The sequence below is a fragment of the Hippopotamus amphibius genome, chromosome 1 (genome assembly GCF_030028045.1).
Source record: "Hippopotamus amphibius kiboko isolate mHipAmp2 chromosome 1, mHipAmp2.hap2, whole genome shotgun sequence".
NCBI lineage: Eukaryota > Metazoa > Chordata > Mammalia > Artiodactyla > Hippopotamidae > Hippopotamus > Hippopotamus amphibius.
This window is the reverse complement of record NC_080186.1, coordinates 8,412,844-8,429,095: the sequence shown is the minus strand read 5'-3', so window position 1 is coordinate 8,429,095 and position 16,252 is coordinate 8,412,844. Positions and strand designations below refer to the sequence as shown.

At 46.0% G+C, this 16,252-nt stretch overlaps 1 protein-coding gene and 1 long non-coding RNA gene across 2 annotated transcripts; both read right to left on the bottom strand.

Annotated features, from left to right (window-relative positions):
- Positions 1–1,250: 1,250 nt before the first annotated feature.
- Positions 1,251–10,231, bottom strand: UBIAD1 (UbiA prenyltransferase domain containing 1). The gene is made up of 2 exons (XM_057714568.1): positions 9,394–10,231; positions 1,251–3,707 (listed from the first exon to the last, which is right to left on the bottom strand). Exons 1-2 carry the CDS (start codon positions 9,920–9,922, stop codon positions 3,220–3,222), a joined length of 1,017 nt encoding a protein of 338 aa, XP_057570551.1. The 5' UTR covers positions 9,923–10,231; the 3' UTR covers positions 1,251–3,219.
- A 1,713-nt stretch (positions 10,232–11,944) lies between these two features.
- LOC130850190 (uncharacterized) lies at positions 11,945–16,054 on the bottom strand. Its single transcript, XR_009052851.1, has 3 exons — positions 15,996–16,054; positions 12,468–12,571; positions 11,945–12,183 (listed from the first exon to the last, which is right to left on the bottom strand). It is a non-coding gene; the product is annotated as an uncharacterized LOC130850190 (long non-coding RNA).
- Positions 16,055–16,252: the final 198 nt, after the last annotated feature.

Genomic DNA, 16,252 nt, shown 5'->3' with positions numbered 1-16,252 from the left:
AAGCAGGCCCAAGAGGTGGCAGAGGCTGAATTTCCAGCCGCCCCCACTGGGGAGCAGAATACGTCTGACTCACAGATGTAAAGGCATGTGATGCTGTATCTCTCATCAACACCCCCCACATCTGCTGCTGCCCCTCCACGGATCTTCCCCTTCTGATGTCATGAGGGTGAGTCAAAAATTATCCACACTCTGGCTGTAGAATTTATAGAAGTTTTAACATAACTGGAGTGCGGATAATTTTTGACTCACCCTCGTATATATTTGGATTTGGGAACCCAAGTATATTGCTTATACAGTAAGTCCCCTACATACGAATCTCAAGTTGCGAACTTTCAAAGATGTGAATGTGCGTTCGTATGTCCAATCACGTAAATTAGTTCACGTCTGCCGTACATTGCCACGTGTGTGCATCCTCTACAAGTGATTGTGCTTCTGTGTACTTTACTGTACAGTACTGTACAAAGTACAGTAGTACAATATCTTTATTTCAAGCCCAGCGCGTCCAGAAGCAAGTGTAAAAGCAGCAGTGTTGTAGCTGATACTACTGTACTTTTCAAAGTACTGTACTGTAAGATTAAAAATGTCTTTATTTTGTGTGCTTGTTTTTTATGTATTATTTGTCTGAAAAGCATTACAAACCTATCACAGTACAGTACCATACAGCCGATCGTGTTAGCTGGGCACCTAGGCTAACTCTGCTAGACTTAGGAACAAGTTGGACTTGTGACCACGCTCATGGAACAGAACTGGTTCGTATGTAGGGGACTTACTGTATTCACTCATGGTACATTTTTCCCTTGACACATTAAAGCAGCCTTTTCAGTCTCCCACAAATTCACCTAACTAGACCGTTAGCCATTCCACAGGTATCTCTGTTGTGTTCACGAGGACATATTGTCAAACGCCCAGCAGAAACCCAAAGGTCCTCTATCTGCTGCATGTTCCCAATCTATCAGCACGGTGACCCACTCAAGAAATGTGAACATAGAAAAGGACACAAGGAAACAAGTTAATCTGGCCTGCCTGGCTCTTGACAAATCCATACGGGCTCGGAGGGGTCCCTATTGTCTTCTCTAAGGGCTCATCGAATCTGGTCAAACTCACGACCAAAGATCAGGCACCCCACCCCCACCCCACCAAACGCGCCTGCGCGGGTCTCCTGAGGTTTATGAATCAGGGTTCACGAGCAGAGGGTGAGACAAGCGGCAGGAGGAAGGCACAGGGAAATGGGAAGCCAGACCACTGACAAACATTTTCCTTTAATTAAAAAAAATCTGTTTATTAACAAGTCTAAAGGAAACCTTTATTGAATCAGGGGATGTCATACAAATTATGCATATAAAACCTGGCACCAAATTTGCCCTTTTAGAAAGATTTATGTATAAAAATATGCACTAAAACCTGCACCAGAACACAGTGCAGAGGTTAAGTGACACCCCGATGGGAGGGCTTACCAAGGTCTGGTCTGTGGACACGTGGAGCTCTCGGTCCGATGGCCTCAGGGGTGAGCCTTATGTGACAATGGCCCCCTCGGAAGAGGAGCCCAAAGAGCTTGGCTTTGAAGGCTGGACTCCTGTGAGCACCAAAACGCCACTAAACTCGGCATGAAACAAAAATGGTGCTGGGAAGACAGGCAAGAGACAGGGCAGTCCTCCTTCCCTCGTTACGGGGCTCTAACCACTACTCGAGGGTTCTGGAACGCTGTGGACAAACCACTTTTAACTTCAAAGAACCTCTCGCAATTTCCAAGTATATTTTTTCCAAGTAAGCTGCCCAATTCTAACCCAAGGAACCAAATCATAATTGGCCTGCTTTTAAGGATTAAGAGCTAGTTCTGATGTCATTTTCTGTAGGCCACGACCCTGAAATACCTATCAGAATGGCCATAATCACAACAGAAAAGCATAAGGACGACGGCCTCCATCTATTTCAGTCTCGGATGCAATGCAAACGAGCAATTCCAGCCCAGGAGTTATACCTCACAGACACATTGAAACGCGAAGCAGCTTTGATCAGTGTTGGAATTCCCCCATCCTGGCTGCAAATTAACTCTGACTGTACAGGGCAGCTGAAGCCTCTGGGAGACGTCAGGTCAGTCTCGTACACCTGTCCTCAAGGAGGAAGATGCAGTTTCTTCCCTGGTGGGCCTGTCATTTTGGCTGAACAGGGTCAGGACTGTTTGACCGCTGGCTTATTCACTCATGGAGGAGCTGCCGTCCCTGGTCTGCTCGTCCTGTGGTTCTGTGGGTGGCGCAACCATCCCTGACTCAGCTGCTAAGCTGCTGCCCAAACAGCAGGGCTCCACGGGTGGGAGACACACAAATGGAGACGTGATAAAAAACGGAGGGCGGGTGTAGGGGAGCGTGACGGGAAGGCGGGTGGTGCGGGCAGGCGAAGAAGCAGCCCGTGGGCTTTCAGTAGCCGGCGAGGACAGCAGGGCCTCTGCAACTTCAGAGCGCCTGCCAGTCACTGAAAGGACTGGGAGCGCCTCCTGTCATGCCCGTGGGCTCTACAACGGGAAACCAGCCATTCTACCAGTTTCTATCCAAAAGCAGAGTGATTTTCTCAGCTGCCTCCGGGGTGGGTTTTTTTTTTTTTTTCCTTCCAAGTTCCCAGCTCCACTGTCTTGCTGCAGGGGTAATCTGACACTTCTCCTCAACTGTGGCAATAACTGAAGTGAGGACAAAAGGGTCTGAATCACCATGTAGGCAAAAACCCGGGAGCCCAGTCGGGCTGTTAATGAGGGAGTTTCTCTCTCAAGCAGCGTATTTCAGGACTCCAGTGCTCGGGGAAGAGACAGTGCTCCCTGTCACTGGGGGTCATCACTGTATCCTGCCAGACCAAGACAGCAGAGGACACTTGGCCCAGTTACTATGGCTCTTTCAGGATAGGAGGCCAACCCAGGCGGCTCCTTCACCAAGTCTTAGGGCATTTTAGTCCACTTAAAAGTGACCTAACAACACCCTCTAGTGGAAATTATAAATAAAACAAGGGCCACACGTCCAATTTACCTTCTGATACCACAGTACTTTCAAGAGTCCCCATAAAATGGAATAACAAAAACAAAACATTCTCTTTAAGAATGTAATCATAAAAAAGGTGGGTGTCCACAAGCCATCCATAGGCCCCTCGCTGTCAAACCACCTTCCCTGCTCAGAGATGCTGCCTTCAACACCTCCTAAGAAAGGGGGACGTGTTGTGGGGGGGCTACTGGTGCCCTTAGACTTTGGGCAGACTGCCTGCTGGTGCCAGAATGATGCCGAAAACGTAGAAGAGGCCCAGCAGAAGGTTGAGTTTGGCAGTCCTCTGGGGCAGTTTGTTGAAAGTCTGGCCTCGGAACTGTCTCTCCAGGGAAAAGGCCATGGGGATGGTGAGCAGGGGCAGCGCCAGGCTGATGCTGCAGTGCACGGCCAGGATGCTGAAGATCAGGTAGGGCAGGAAGAGCAGCGTGTTGTACAGCACATAGGAGAGAGTGGGGCCGATGAGGATGGCCAGCGTGACGATGCCAGCCGCCCGGTCAGACTCCATGTCCCTGGTGTTGTTGGAGTGGAGGATGGCCTCGGTGCTGAGGGCGAGGGGGACAGCGTAGACCAGCGGAAAGACCGCCAGGGACCCCACCTGGACGGCGTAGGCGAACACCACAGCCAGCGGGCCGAAAGTGATGAGGATGATGAGGTCTCCCAGAGCCAGGTACTTGAATCCAATTCCTATGGCCAGAAAACCCAGAGAGTGGGTGTGAGATCAGGGGCTGGAAACCGTGGGACTGTTCTCCAGTGGAAAGGCAGGCCGCTTGTGGCTGCACGGGGCCTATTCTTAGACTGTGAGGCAGGACAGTGGTTGCATTCCTCTCGCCTCCAGAGCAAAATCTGATTTCTTCCCCAGTGACATAGAGGGAACGAGAAGACGAGTCATTTAGCACCCACTTCCGTCTGAGTCAGCCCCTGAGTTTTCCTTCCTGCGGTCCCCCATCAAAGCCCTGCCACAAAGAGCAGGGGCCTCCCTAGCTAGGGGTTACCAGTGGGGAGGGGGGTGGAGGGGCAACACAGGGGTGGGGAGCGGGAGGTACAAACAGGCGTAAGGCTGAAGGATGTATTGTACCACCCGGGGAAGAGAGCCGATATCTTGTAATAACTGCAAGTGGAAAGTAGCCTTTAAAAGTTGTATAAAAAATTGAAAAATTGAAAAACATTTTGAAAAGAAAAAAAGAGCCAGTGGGGGGTGGGGGGTTGGGGTCCAAGTCCCACACAGTTCAGCCGGGGAGCCCATGAAGGATCTCACGGGTCTTACAGTCCGGGGCTTGGGTTTCTTTCAACCGCCACCAAGCCCTGCCAGATACTGCTTCTGTCAGGAATGCCATGAGATCAGCCCCTCACAGAATATTCATCCCAGCCTCTTTTCAGCCACAATCTCTGGAAGCATCTTCTGGTTTTGAAAACCCCCAGTTAATCACAGAGGAAATTCAGGGTTCCCAAACTCCACACAGAGAAACTTTCACCCACATAACGAGTAAAACAGCTAACACAGTGAAGTTATAACACTGTTTCCCTTCTCTGGTTCCCATGAAGTTAAAAGGCTAAATAATCCCTAACTTTTCCTCCCATACTGCTAATCTACTTAAAATCCTGTCTCATCCTTGTCTTTCAAACCTGCCCAGTTTCTCCACCCCTCAATGCCACGCTCCATCCCACCTCACTCCATCCCCAAGTCAAAGTCGAGGTCACCTTCTGCCTGGAAAACTGCCCTCCCACCTGGAAGACACCCTCGCAACTGGTCCCTCAGCTTCCCTTCTCATAACCACCTCCCCCTCCCCATCCCAAATCTAGTCTCCACACTGTAGCCAGAATGATCCTCTCCTAAGACTAAGCTGGTCATGCCCCTCCCCCAGCATACACTTGAAAACCCTTATCAACAAGTCCTCAGGATAAAAAAAAGCCCCAGATCTTCCAGCAGGCCTCACCTCCTGGCCCCGCCCTGCCTCCCTCTTGCCTGGCTTTAAGCTCTCCTCCCCTCCCCACACATACTTCCTTCAGTTCCTCAGGGCCTCATGACTCCCCCAACCCCCGCCCCTTGTCTGGCTAACTCCTACACACCCTTCAAGATTTGAAAGACAATTCCTCAAGGCAGCCTTCCGCAGACCTAGACCACAGTCGGTCCTCTTGCAATACATTGCTCCACAGCACCCTGACTTCTACTTTCAGAAATTCCATCACTCTTCTAATGCTTTTTTTTTTTTTTGGCCACGCCACCTGGCTTGCAGGATCTTAGTTCCCTGATCAGGGATCGAACCCATGCCCCCTGCAGTGGAAGCGTGGAGTCCTAACCACTGGACCGCCAGGGAAGTCCCACACTTCTAAATCTTAATCTGTCTCTCCCACTAACCGGTGGGTTTCAATGAGGGCAGGGCCTTGTGGCTGGTTAACAGCTGGCTCCCCAGTGCTTGACACAAAGGCTGAACTGAACACAGAGCTACAGTAACAAGCACCTGGAATCTGGATCTGAGGTCATGAAAAATGTCCTGCTTGGACTGAAACAGGCAAAGCAGCATACAAAGGGTGAGAGGCACCCACTCAAAGAGGCGATCCACACATATATTGCTGCAGAAGCTTGGGAAACCTCTGATCTAACCAAGCTACCAAGGCATGGCCTCAGGATCAGAAAATTAAACAAACTATTGGGTCATCAATTGCATTTTAAACAGCCTAAAATGAGAAGGGACAATGATCTATAGAGCATCTAAAAGCTTGGCAGCCAAAGAACAAGATGCAGCCCAAGTTTACCTCCACACTAGTGGCTGAGATTCTTTAGTGCTAAAGGACCACCTTTGGCTCTTTGGAATGAAGCATCTCCGGGAAAGGGAATAACAGGCATGGCCCCTGATACCCACCAACACACAGCAAACTCATTCTGTGTTCCTTAAGCAGTGTTTTGATCAGTTATTTGGTTGTCTGAGGACATGCCCTCCAGGAGGAAGGTCTCTCAAGCAGCAGCTCAGCTCCAGTTCTAAATTAGGAAATCGATGTCTTGTACAATATCTCACACACTTAGGCAACTACCCCTGCCCAAGGAAGAGGCCAGGCAGAAATGCTCCCAGCATCCATCCAGGAAGTTTCTCCACCAGCTGCCCACTCTTCTTTCGCTTATTTTCTCAGATCTCCAAGCAGACTTCAGGGCTCTGCCTACAGAAGAAAACAGAACAGCTCTATAGCCTCAACTGACCTCTGGCAAGAGTACCCAAGAACACCTCCTAGGATCCTGGCAAAAAAAAAAAAAACAATGTGAGCAAAGTTGAACAGAAACCTGTGGAAAAAAGCAGAGAAGAGCAATAGGAAAGACATTGTAGGGGAAACACAGGGTGTGTGTGTGATTTTATTTTTTTTAGCTGCTACAGAAAGCCTTATTGTTTTGTAATTTTAAATAGGGTAGAAAAAAAGGCCTTACTAAGCAGCTGACGTTTGAGCAAATGGATGGTGGTTAGAAAGTAAATCATACACATAGATGAGGGAAGAGTGTTCTAAACAGAGGAAACAGCATCTGCAAAGGACCTGAGGCAGGAGTAAGCCTGGCGCATTCCAGAAACAGCGAGGAGGGCAGTGTGGCTGGAGAGTGTGAGGAGGAGGGCAAGTCAGCGAGCTTGGGGAGGTGGGGGTGAGCAGATAATGTCAGGCCCTGGGGGTCATTGCAAAGACCCTGGCCTTTACTCTAACTAGTTGGGAGCCACTGGAGAGTTTTGAGCACACGACTGACATAGCTGCAAGGTGCCACTGGCTGCTGTTCTAGGAGCACCCTGAAAGGGACCAGGGTGGATGCACAGAGACGGGTAAAGAATCAGCCGCACTAATCAAGGGGGATGACAGTGTAGTGGTGGGAGGTGATGAGAAGTGGTCCAGTCCCACACACAGTTTACAAGTGGAGTCAACGGGACTTGCTGATAGTCTGGACGCGAGATGTGAGAAAGGAGAGTCAAGGATGATGCCCAGGATTTTCAGCCTGAAGAACGAGAGGGATGGAGTTGCCATCGAGTTAGATGGGGAAAGCTGACGGTAGAGCAGGTTTCTTTGAAGAGAAGATCAGGAATTTGGTCTCAGACATGTCAAGCCTGAGATGCCTGTAACCTCTCAGAGAAGTTACTGAGTAAGAAGTTGGATCTGTGTTTGGAGTTTAGTGGAGAGCTCTGATCTGGAGGTAGAAATTTGAGAGTCACCAGCTTAACAGATGGCAACAGAAGCCGTGAGACTGACTAAAATCCCCAAGGGAGTAAACAGAGCTAGAGAAAAGAGGTCCAAGGACTAGGCTTGGGAGTGAGGAGGAAGCAGCAGAAACTGAGGCCTCAGGAGACCAGCATGATCCAGCCCCTGCCTCCCTTGACAGCTGCATCTCAGTCTTCCTCTTGATCACGTTGGCCTTTCAGCAGATCCTAAAAGATGCCAAGCCTCCCCCTACTCCAGGACATTCGCATTTGCTGTTCCTTCAGCCCGGAAGGACCTGAATCAGACCCCAATTCTGCCCATGGCTGGCTCCTTCTTGGTCAAGTCTTAGTTTAAGCGTCACCTTCACAGAGAGGGCCTCTTCCTTCCACCACCACCTGATACATGCATTCTATTTCAGCACCCTGCTGATTTCCCTCACTGAACTTTCTACCACTGGCTGTCAGGACACCACGGTCTCTTGCTTTTCTTCTTTCTCCTCCAGATGCTCCATTTCAGTTCCCTTTGCCTTCCTTCTCCTCTCCCCACCTCTTAATGTTGGAGTGCCCCGGGGCTCACCCTGGCATCTACCAACACCCCCTTCTCCGGGATCTCACCCGGTCATACAACTTTAACTTAGTGCAAGACTCTCAAATGTCTCTATCTCCAGCTCAGACCTCTCCTCTGAACTCAGACTCATATCCAACTATCAATATGACACCCCCACACGGAGATCTAACACATTAAGATGTCCACATTAAGATGTCCAAAGTCAATTCCTCAATTTTCTCTCCACAAACCTATCTTCGACTTTCTCTCTCTCACTCAACATTAACTCCACTATTCCTGTTACTCAGGTCAAAACCTTAGAATCATGTTTAATTCGTCTGTTTCTCTCCTGCCTCACATCCCATCTATCAGCACACCCTGTCTACCTTCAAAATAAATTCAGAACCTGACTACTTCCCTCTCCACTCCTCCCACCTTGATTCAAGCCACCAGACATCTCTTGCCTGGTTTACTCAACAGCCTCCTCCTGGGTGTTCCTGCTTCTCCCCTTGCCCCTCTCAGTACCTTAGCCAGAGTGATTCCTTTAAAACACTAAGGCCTACATCATCTTTGTGCCACCCTGCCCCCTCCTCCCAACACACTTCTCTTACTTTACCTCCTTTTACTCTCTCCCTCATTCACACTCTAGACTCCATGCTGTTCCTCCAACTTTCCAGGGACACTCCTGCCTTAAGGCCTTTGGCAATTGCTGTTCCAAGATACTCTTCCTCCAGATATCTGCTCAGCCAACTCCCTCACCTGTCACCTGTTACAATCTTTACTCACGTTACTTTTTTTTTATGAGGCCTACCCTGATCAAGCCAGTTAAAATAGTCAGCTGTGTCCTCCTTCCTTGCTCCACTTACTCTTTTCCCTTTAGCACTTATCATCTTTTCACGTACTGTAACCAAGGTACAAGTTCATCCTGGTTTACCAGGAACTCTCCCGGTTTCCAAAAGCTCCACATCTTGGGAGCACTCAGTGCTGAGCAAACCAGGATGTTGGTCATCCAAACCACAATTTACTATTTTTATTCTCCGTCTCTTCTCATGATATATTCAAAATCACTTCCACAAGGGCAGGAACTTAGCTGCTGTGTTCACAGTAGAACAGAGCCTGGCACATAACAGGTGCTCAATAACTAGGGCTTAACCACCTGCCCATCACCACCTTCAACAGCCTGTTGCAAGGGGTCACCTAGCAAACTAGCTGAAAGTAATTAGGTGTACAATTTGAGCTTTTCCAATTTAATTACACTAAAATTTGAAACTGTGGCATTATAAGGTATGACAAACTAATAGAAACTAGACACAAAAAATTTCCACATATGTTATTCCTAACATTCATAAACCAAGCCAGGAACGTTATCTCCCAAATCCACACGACCCAAACATTATAGATTTCACAAAAAAATGGCCTAATTCAAATAATAACCTTTGAGGACTTCCCTGGGGGTCCAGTGGTTAAGACTACGTGCTTCCACTTCCAGGGGGCGTGGGTTGCATCCCTGGTCGGGAAAGTTCCACATGCCCCGCGGTGCGGCCATAAAAAAGAAAAGAACCTTTGACACCTCTCTGCTAGTCCCATAAGTCCTATGCAAACCGCAGTTTCCAGTACATGCAACTAAGACCTGCAGTACAGCAAACAGACAAATTCTTACCTCCTGTGTAGAGAAAGGAGCCAGACAGGCCTCCGAAGTAGATGAGAGCTAAGTGCTCCAGTTTCAGAGGGGACAGGTAGTACAGGCAAGCGGCACAGACACAGCCCAAGGTGTAGAGGAAGACTCCAAACCGGACGACATCCTGGGGCTCCAAGATACGGTCCACCAGGGTCCTGTCATCACTCTTTTTGTGGTCAATGCCCTTGGAAAAGTCGTAGTAAGTGTTGACCAAATTGCCAGCCCCGTGCACAGCGAGGACAGTTACGGCACAGCCCACCAACAGCCTGAGATCTAGGACGCCCTGGGATCTGTAGGCCAGGGCACTGCCCAGGGCAACCGGGGTGAGTGAGGCACTGAAGCTCCAGGGCCGCAGGGCCAGAACATAGGAGGCGCACTTCTGCCTCCACGAGCGCTGCGGGGGTCTGTCCTGCTCCGGACAGCCGTTCCCCAGTAGGTCCCTGTCCCCGACCTTGGCCATCTCTCCTGCCTGGATGTTAATCTTCTCCCCCGGAACCTGCGAGGCGGCCATGGAGGCTGCACGTGGGTGAAGTCAATTTAACAGTGAGCCACCCACTGCACAGCGTCCGCCCTGCGGCGAGGACGGACGGGGCGGGGCGGAGGACCTGACCTTCTCCGGTTCCACCCCTGGGCAGGGATGGGGAAGCGGCGGGGCACGGGGACGGCAGCGACGAGGCCTGGCACCCCACGAGGCCCGGCGGCGCCGCCCCGACCTCCTGTCACCTTGGCGAGGCCTGCTTCCAGACCCCAGCCTCGCCCTACAGCCCGAGACCGAGCCGCGGCCGCCTCCACGGGGCTGCCGGGACCGCCATCTTGTCGGTCCGCCACTGTAGGCCCGCCGGGAAACAGGGGCCGGCAGAGCGCGCCTGGGCCGGGGGCGGGGTTGCGGGCGGGGCCGGGGCTTGGGGGCGGGGCCGAGGCTGGGCGGTGACCCGGCGGTCCCGCCCTTCTCTCGCCCACGGTCCCCCAGCCTCAATTGCTCCCGGACTTGCTAGAAACAGCCTCACTAAGTAATCTCAAGAAGGGCTACGAATGCCTGTCGCTTTAGGACTTATCAAGAGCTTTCACTCAGGGAAATAGGACTCATTCATTTTTTTTTTCATGCAACAAGCATTTATTGAGCGCCTACTGTGTGCAGCAAGATTTATGAACATCTGTTATTGCACGCAGCAGTGAACAAAATGGACAAAAATCAGCGAGCACATTGAGGGTGATAAGAAAGGTATAATTATACCCCTTCCTTTTCAAATGGGAAAACTGAAGCTCTGAAATGGGAAATGATGTCTAGGAAATTATTAGCTTAGCCAAGACATGGAAGCAACCTAAAGGTCCATTAACAGATGAATGGATAGCAATATATGTATAATGGAATATTATTGAACCATAAGGAAGAATGGAATATTGCCATTTGCAGCAACATGGATGGACCTGGAGATTATCATATTAAGGGAAGTAAGTCAAAGACAAATATTGTATGATCTCATATATATGGAATCTTAAAAATAATACAAATGAGCTTTTTTATGAAACAGACTCACAAAAAAAGAAAACAGACATGGTTATCAAAGGAGGATGGGGGAGGGGTAAATAAGGCATATAGGATTAAAAGATATGCACCACTATATATAAAATAAACAACAAGGGTTTACTGTATAGCACAGGGAACTGTGGAGCCCTATGGCAAGGACACAGGACAGAAGAAGTCCCTGGACTGAGTCCAGTAGCAGCTGTCGGCAAGGGCACTCTTGACCTTGGCCGAACAGCCCCCAACTCCTTACTAGGTAAAATATCCAACATCTAGAAAGCTGACCAATCACCAAATAACACCCTTTGCCTTATGGCACACTGACCAATCGATTAATGCCATTTTCCTAGCAGGAATTTTCTTTGTCTTGGGGTTATAAAAGCTGGCTTTACGCCCATGAGAGGATCGAGAGGATTGGCTCTCCCTGGTCTGCCAGGAAGTCATCCCTCTGTCTTTACAGCATCCCTTCTCTCTAATAAACTCGATCTTCCTTACATTCTGCCTTGTGTCTGGAAATTCTTTTCCAACCCGTGCTCAGACCACGAGAGGAACTATATTCAATATCTTGTGATAACCTATAATGGAAAAGAATCTGAAAAAGAATATATATACTGTGTATATGTATGTATATATCTGTCACTCTGCTGTACACCTGAAACTAAAACAATACTGAAAATCAACTATAGTTCAATTAAAAAAAAAACTAAACTAAAATTTAGAAAAAGAGATTATTAGCTATGGTATAATCACAACAGCAATAATTCCCAGTTTTTATTATGCGTTATGCCATATACTGAGCTGCCTGCCTTTTTATCTCTCCTCTAGTTTATTTACTTATTCGTGCATAGAACTGCCCTCTTCCCCTCCCACCAGGTGGCCAGCTTTGTGTCTCCATTGCCTGCCTTCTGGGAGCTTATGGTCCACATCCATATCTTGTTCTGGCTGGAGAGAGACGATTGTTAAATTATTTTTGTTTACTTTTTATTTATTTATTTATTTTGGTGGGGGCGCGCTGCGTTGGATCTTCATTGCTATGCATGCACTTTCTCTAGTTGTGGCGAGTGGGGGCTACTCTTCGTTGCGGTGCCTGGGCTTCTCATTGCGGTGGCTTCTCTTGTTGCAGAGCTTGGGCTCTGGGCCCACAGGCTTCAGTAGTTGCAGCACGTGGGCTCAGCAGTTGTGGCTCATGGGCTTAGTTGCTCTGCGGCATGTGGGATCTTCCCTGACCAGGGATTGAACCGTGTCCCCTGCATTGGCAGGCAGATTCTTAACCACTGCACCACCAGGGAAGTCCCCAATTGTTAAATTTTTAGGAATTTTTTTGTGAGCAGTCATTAAGCAAAGCCATTATCAAAAATTAAATTATACAAACTTACAATTAGATCCAATATATTAAAAGCCAAGGTAACAAATACTCAAAACATTACTTCCTAATTATTTCACTACATTTTTCCACTTATGCTCTTCAGATTGTTTATGTCAATTTTATTTGCCTTGTGGAAATACTACATAATGATGCCCTACTGCTTACCTCTTCCTACCTGTTCATTCAGTGGTATCCATTGGTGGTTTGAAATCTGGGAGTATTCATACAACAGAAGTCAGCAAATGCTTGATAATTGTTTTGTACATCATCTGGAATTAAGAAAGTGACGGAGAAAAGTTAATAATGCAGATTAAATTTTAAAGTGTGTCAACTCTGGAGCTGTTACATTGTGGGTGGTAGCAAAAATTTGAGGAAATATCCTTCCAGTGTTAGAATATCATACAATTCAGCAAAGAAGCCATTCATGTCATTGACAAACTAGTGAAGTTCAACACACCTCTTGATTGTTTCACTTCCACCTACTCCTTAACATAAAAAAAAACCAGCCAACATTCATGTTGAAACTACACTCATTGGTCAATGCAACCATAGGGAGGCTACACAATATCAAAGAAAGCATACTATCACAATCAATTGTCCATATGGAATTTACCCGTAAAAAGTATTGTGTATTTTATTATTATTTGTAGGTTTTGTGCTATGTATCCTTCATATTAGTGAATATTATAATACACATATGACATATATGTACACAGGACTGACTACATAATTTTGGTGCCCAGTGCAAAATAAAAATGCAGGACCTCTTGTTCAAAAATCATTAAGAATTTCAAGACAGAGCATTCCGACCTCACAGGTCACACAGCATGAAGAAAGCCCTGTATATACATACATGCCTCCCTCCCTTCCCAGCTGGCTGGTAAACATTTACAACTCCACCACCCAGCACATACTTCCAATGCTGGCCAAACATGAATATCCAATGCTGCCAAAGCAGACAAGGGGAAGAAGTAGATATATTAATATCCTGGATCCATCACTTACCAGATCTATGACACAGTTTCTAGGGATATCAGAGTACTCCTACCTCAATACGACCTGCCTCATTCATAGAAATATTCAGGAATAGCAGTGACAGCATTTATTGACTGTTCATATGTGTTATATAGTGTTTTGGGTACTTTACATGTATTAGCATTTAACTACCACAATACCGCCTACCAAAGTAGGTACATTATAATCCTTCTGGTTTTACAAATAAGGAAATAGGTACATAAGCGCTTGCTCATATAGTAAATGTTGGAGCTAAGTTTCAGATTCAGTTAGTTTGACTCCAAGATTCTTTTTAAAAAAAAAATTTTATTTATTGGATGCGTCAGGTCTTCATTGCTGTGCAGGGGCTTTCTCCCTGGGCTTCTCATCGCAGTGGCTTCTCTTGTTGCAGAGCATGGGCTCTAGATGCACGGGCTTCAGTAGTTGCAGCACGCGGGCTCAATAGTTGTGGCTTGCGGGCTCCAGAGTGCAGGCTCAGTAGTTGTGGTGCTCAAGCTTTGTTGCTCGGTGGCACGTAGGATCTTCCCCACCCAGGGATCAAACCCCTGTTCCTTGCATTGGCAGGCGGATTCTTAACCACTGTGCAACTGGGGAGGTCCCTTCAAGATGCTTTTAACCACTACTCTATAATGTCCACCAAAACGCCTGATACTTTGTAAGTGCTCAATAAATATTATTATTTAATATATTTTAAGTTATTATTTTAACATAATGGATTAGAAAGCTCTTTGTAAACTGAAAAGAGACCTATAAATACACTGATTACTATTGCTATAAAACCATCTTTGAATGTTAATTAGAAAATATGGCCATACCACATCTTAGGGAGACAAAAACCTCATATATTGTTGGTAGAAATGAAAATTGGTACCTCCCTTATAGAGACAAATTTGACAATATCCATCGAATTACACATGCATTTACCCTCTGACCCTATAATCCCATTTCTGGGTATTATTTTGTATAGCTGCCAGGGAATAAAATTACATATGTATATATACACAAAGGCATTCATTGCAGCATCATTACTAATTGCAAGAATTTGAAAATAACAAGTGTCCATCAACAGAGAACTGGAAATATAAATTATGATATATCCATGTGACGGAATACTATGTAGCTATAACACTAACAGAAGAACAAGGAAGCTTTCTACACTCTAAGAAAGATCTTCAAGATAACCTAGAATTAAAAAGTACAGAACAGTGTATATAGCGTAACAAAAGAGGGAAATAAGAATATATATTTATACTTGTTTAAGAAAGTCTAGGGATACATAAAAACTAAGAAAATAGGCAGTGAAGAGGCAGGGGTGGAGCAAGACTTTTAATGATAAATATAATTTTTATTTATTTTGAGATTTGAATAGTGAATATATTACATATTCAAAAATGTTTAATGACTAAAATAGAGATGTTGAAAACAAGTGAAAAATGTGAAATTCAGAGGAATAATTATTTCACAGAAGAATCAATGTAATGAAAAGATTCTAAACCTAAAGAAGTAGTCATGGGACTTCCCTGACAGTCCAGTGGTTAAGACCCCCTCTTCCAATGCAGGGGGTGCAGGTCTGATTCCTGGTTGGAGAGCTAAGATTCCACATGCCTCCTGGCCAAAAAACCAAAGCAATATTGTAACAAATTCAATAAAGACTTTAAAAATGGTCCACATGAAAAAAAAAAAAAAGTAGTCATTGGGGGGGAATGAATTGGGAGATTGGGATACCAAATAGTACACTCCAAATATATGCAGCTTATTGTATGTTAACTATATCTCAATAAAGGTTCCTTAAAAAAAAAAAGAAAGGTCAAAAAAATAAATAAAAAAATAAAAAGAATACGGGGGAAAATAAAAATTAATGACAGAAAAAAAAAAAGTAGTCATAACTTTTTTTTCCTCTTAAATCTGCCAAAGCGTTTTGTTAGCCACAGATATTACCAAAACTCTTTTATTTGGCAATTTAGTACTTCTGGAAACTTAAACACTTCTTCAACAAACACTTTTTTTTTTATTACAGTAAAAAAGTAATTGGTGGTAATGTGTAAAGAAGAATATGCCTTCCCCAAATTCCATCACATCTTGGTTGTGTATTTTCCCCATATGAACACAGACACATAAGAAATATACAAATTTTAATAGGTTATATTATACTTACTTTGCATACTTGTGAACCCTTTTCCTTTTTAGCAAATATTCATCTACATTATGATTATTAATGGCTACACACATTTTCCTTAATATAAATGAATTATATTTTATTTAATCGGATTCCTATTGTGAGATATTTAGCAATTTTCAATGTTTACTATAATAAACAGACCGTGATTTTCAAAAAATGAGATGTAGTCAAACTCCATTTTTACTATTGATTTTCGAAAGGATGTTTTTAAAATGATACTTCTTTGAAATTACTTATTTACGAGTAGCTCATTTAGTTAAAACTTGTCTATGGTTTCTCGCGAATGATCTTGTGAGGTAGATAATTTTGGAAAAGTGGAGAAATCTAACTAAAAACGCTTTCAAATGCGTATTACATTTCACAAAAGAGAAATCAAGGATGCACAAGTAGCGCTAGTCCGAAAATTCCACTTCTTCTGCTCCAGTAATTACACGGCTCCGGTATCGTTCACACTCTGGTCTCGACAATTAAACACGGCGGGGTCGCGCACCTCCGCTTACCTCCTCGCGGTCGCATCCCGCGGTACCCAGATAGCGGAATGGGCACCACCACAGCCCAGGTGCAGCGGGGAATTATAGCAGCGATGCACCGGATGTGTGCGTGGAAGTGACTGAAGTCAACTCGCGACCGATTGGTTCTCCCGAGTGGACCTAAGTCTGCTTTCGCCTGCCACTGGCCACGGGGTTTGTCTATTTGAACAGCCCCCGCCTCCTGGAGAAGCCGGGTCCCGAAGCCTCTCTTCTTCTTAATAACTATT

Excerpts from the sequence above, each read along its gene's own strand:
- UBIAD1 (XM_057714568.1), bottom strand. The coding sequence starts at position 9,922 with ATGGCCGCCTCGCAGGTTCCGGGGGAGAAGATTAACATCCAGGCAGGA. Across the intron at positions 3,708-9,393 it reads CTCCTTTCTCTACACAGGAG|GAATTGGATTCAAGTACCTG; the intron begins GTAAGAATTTGT and ends TTCTGGCCATAG.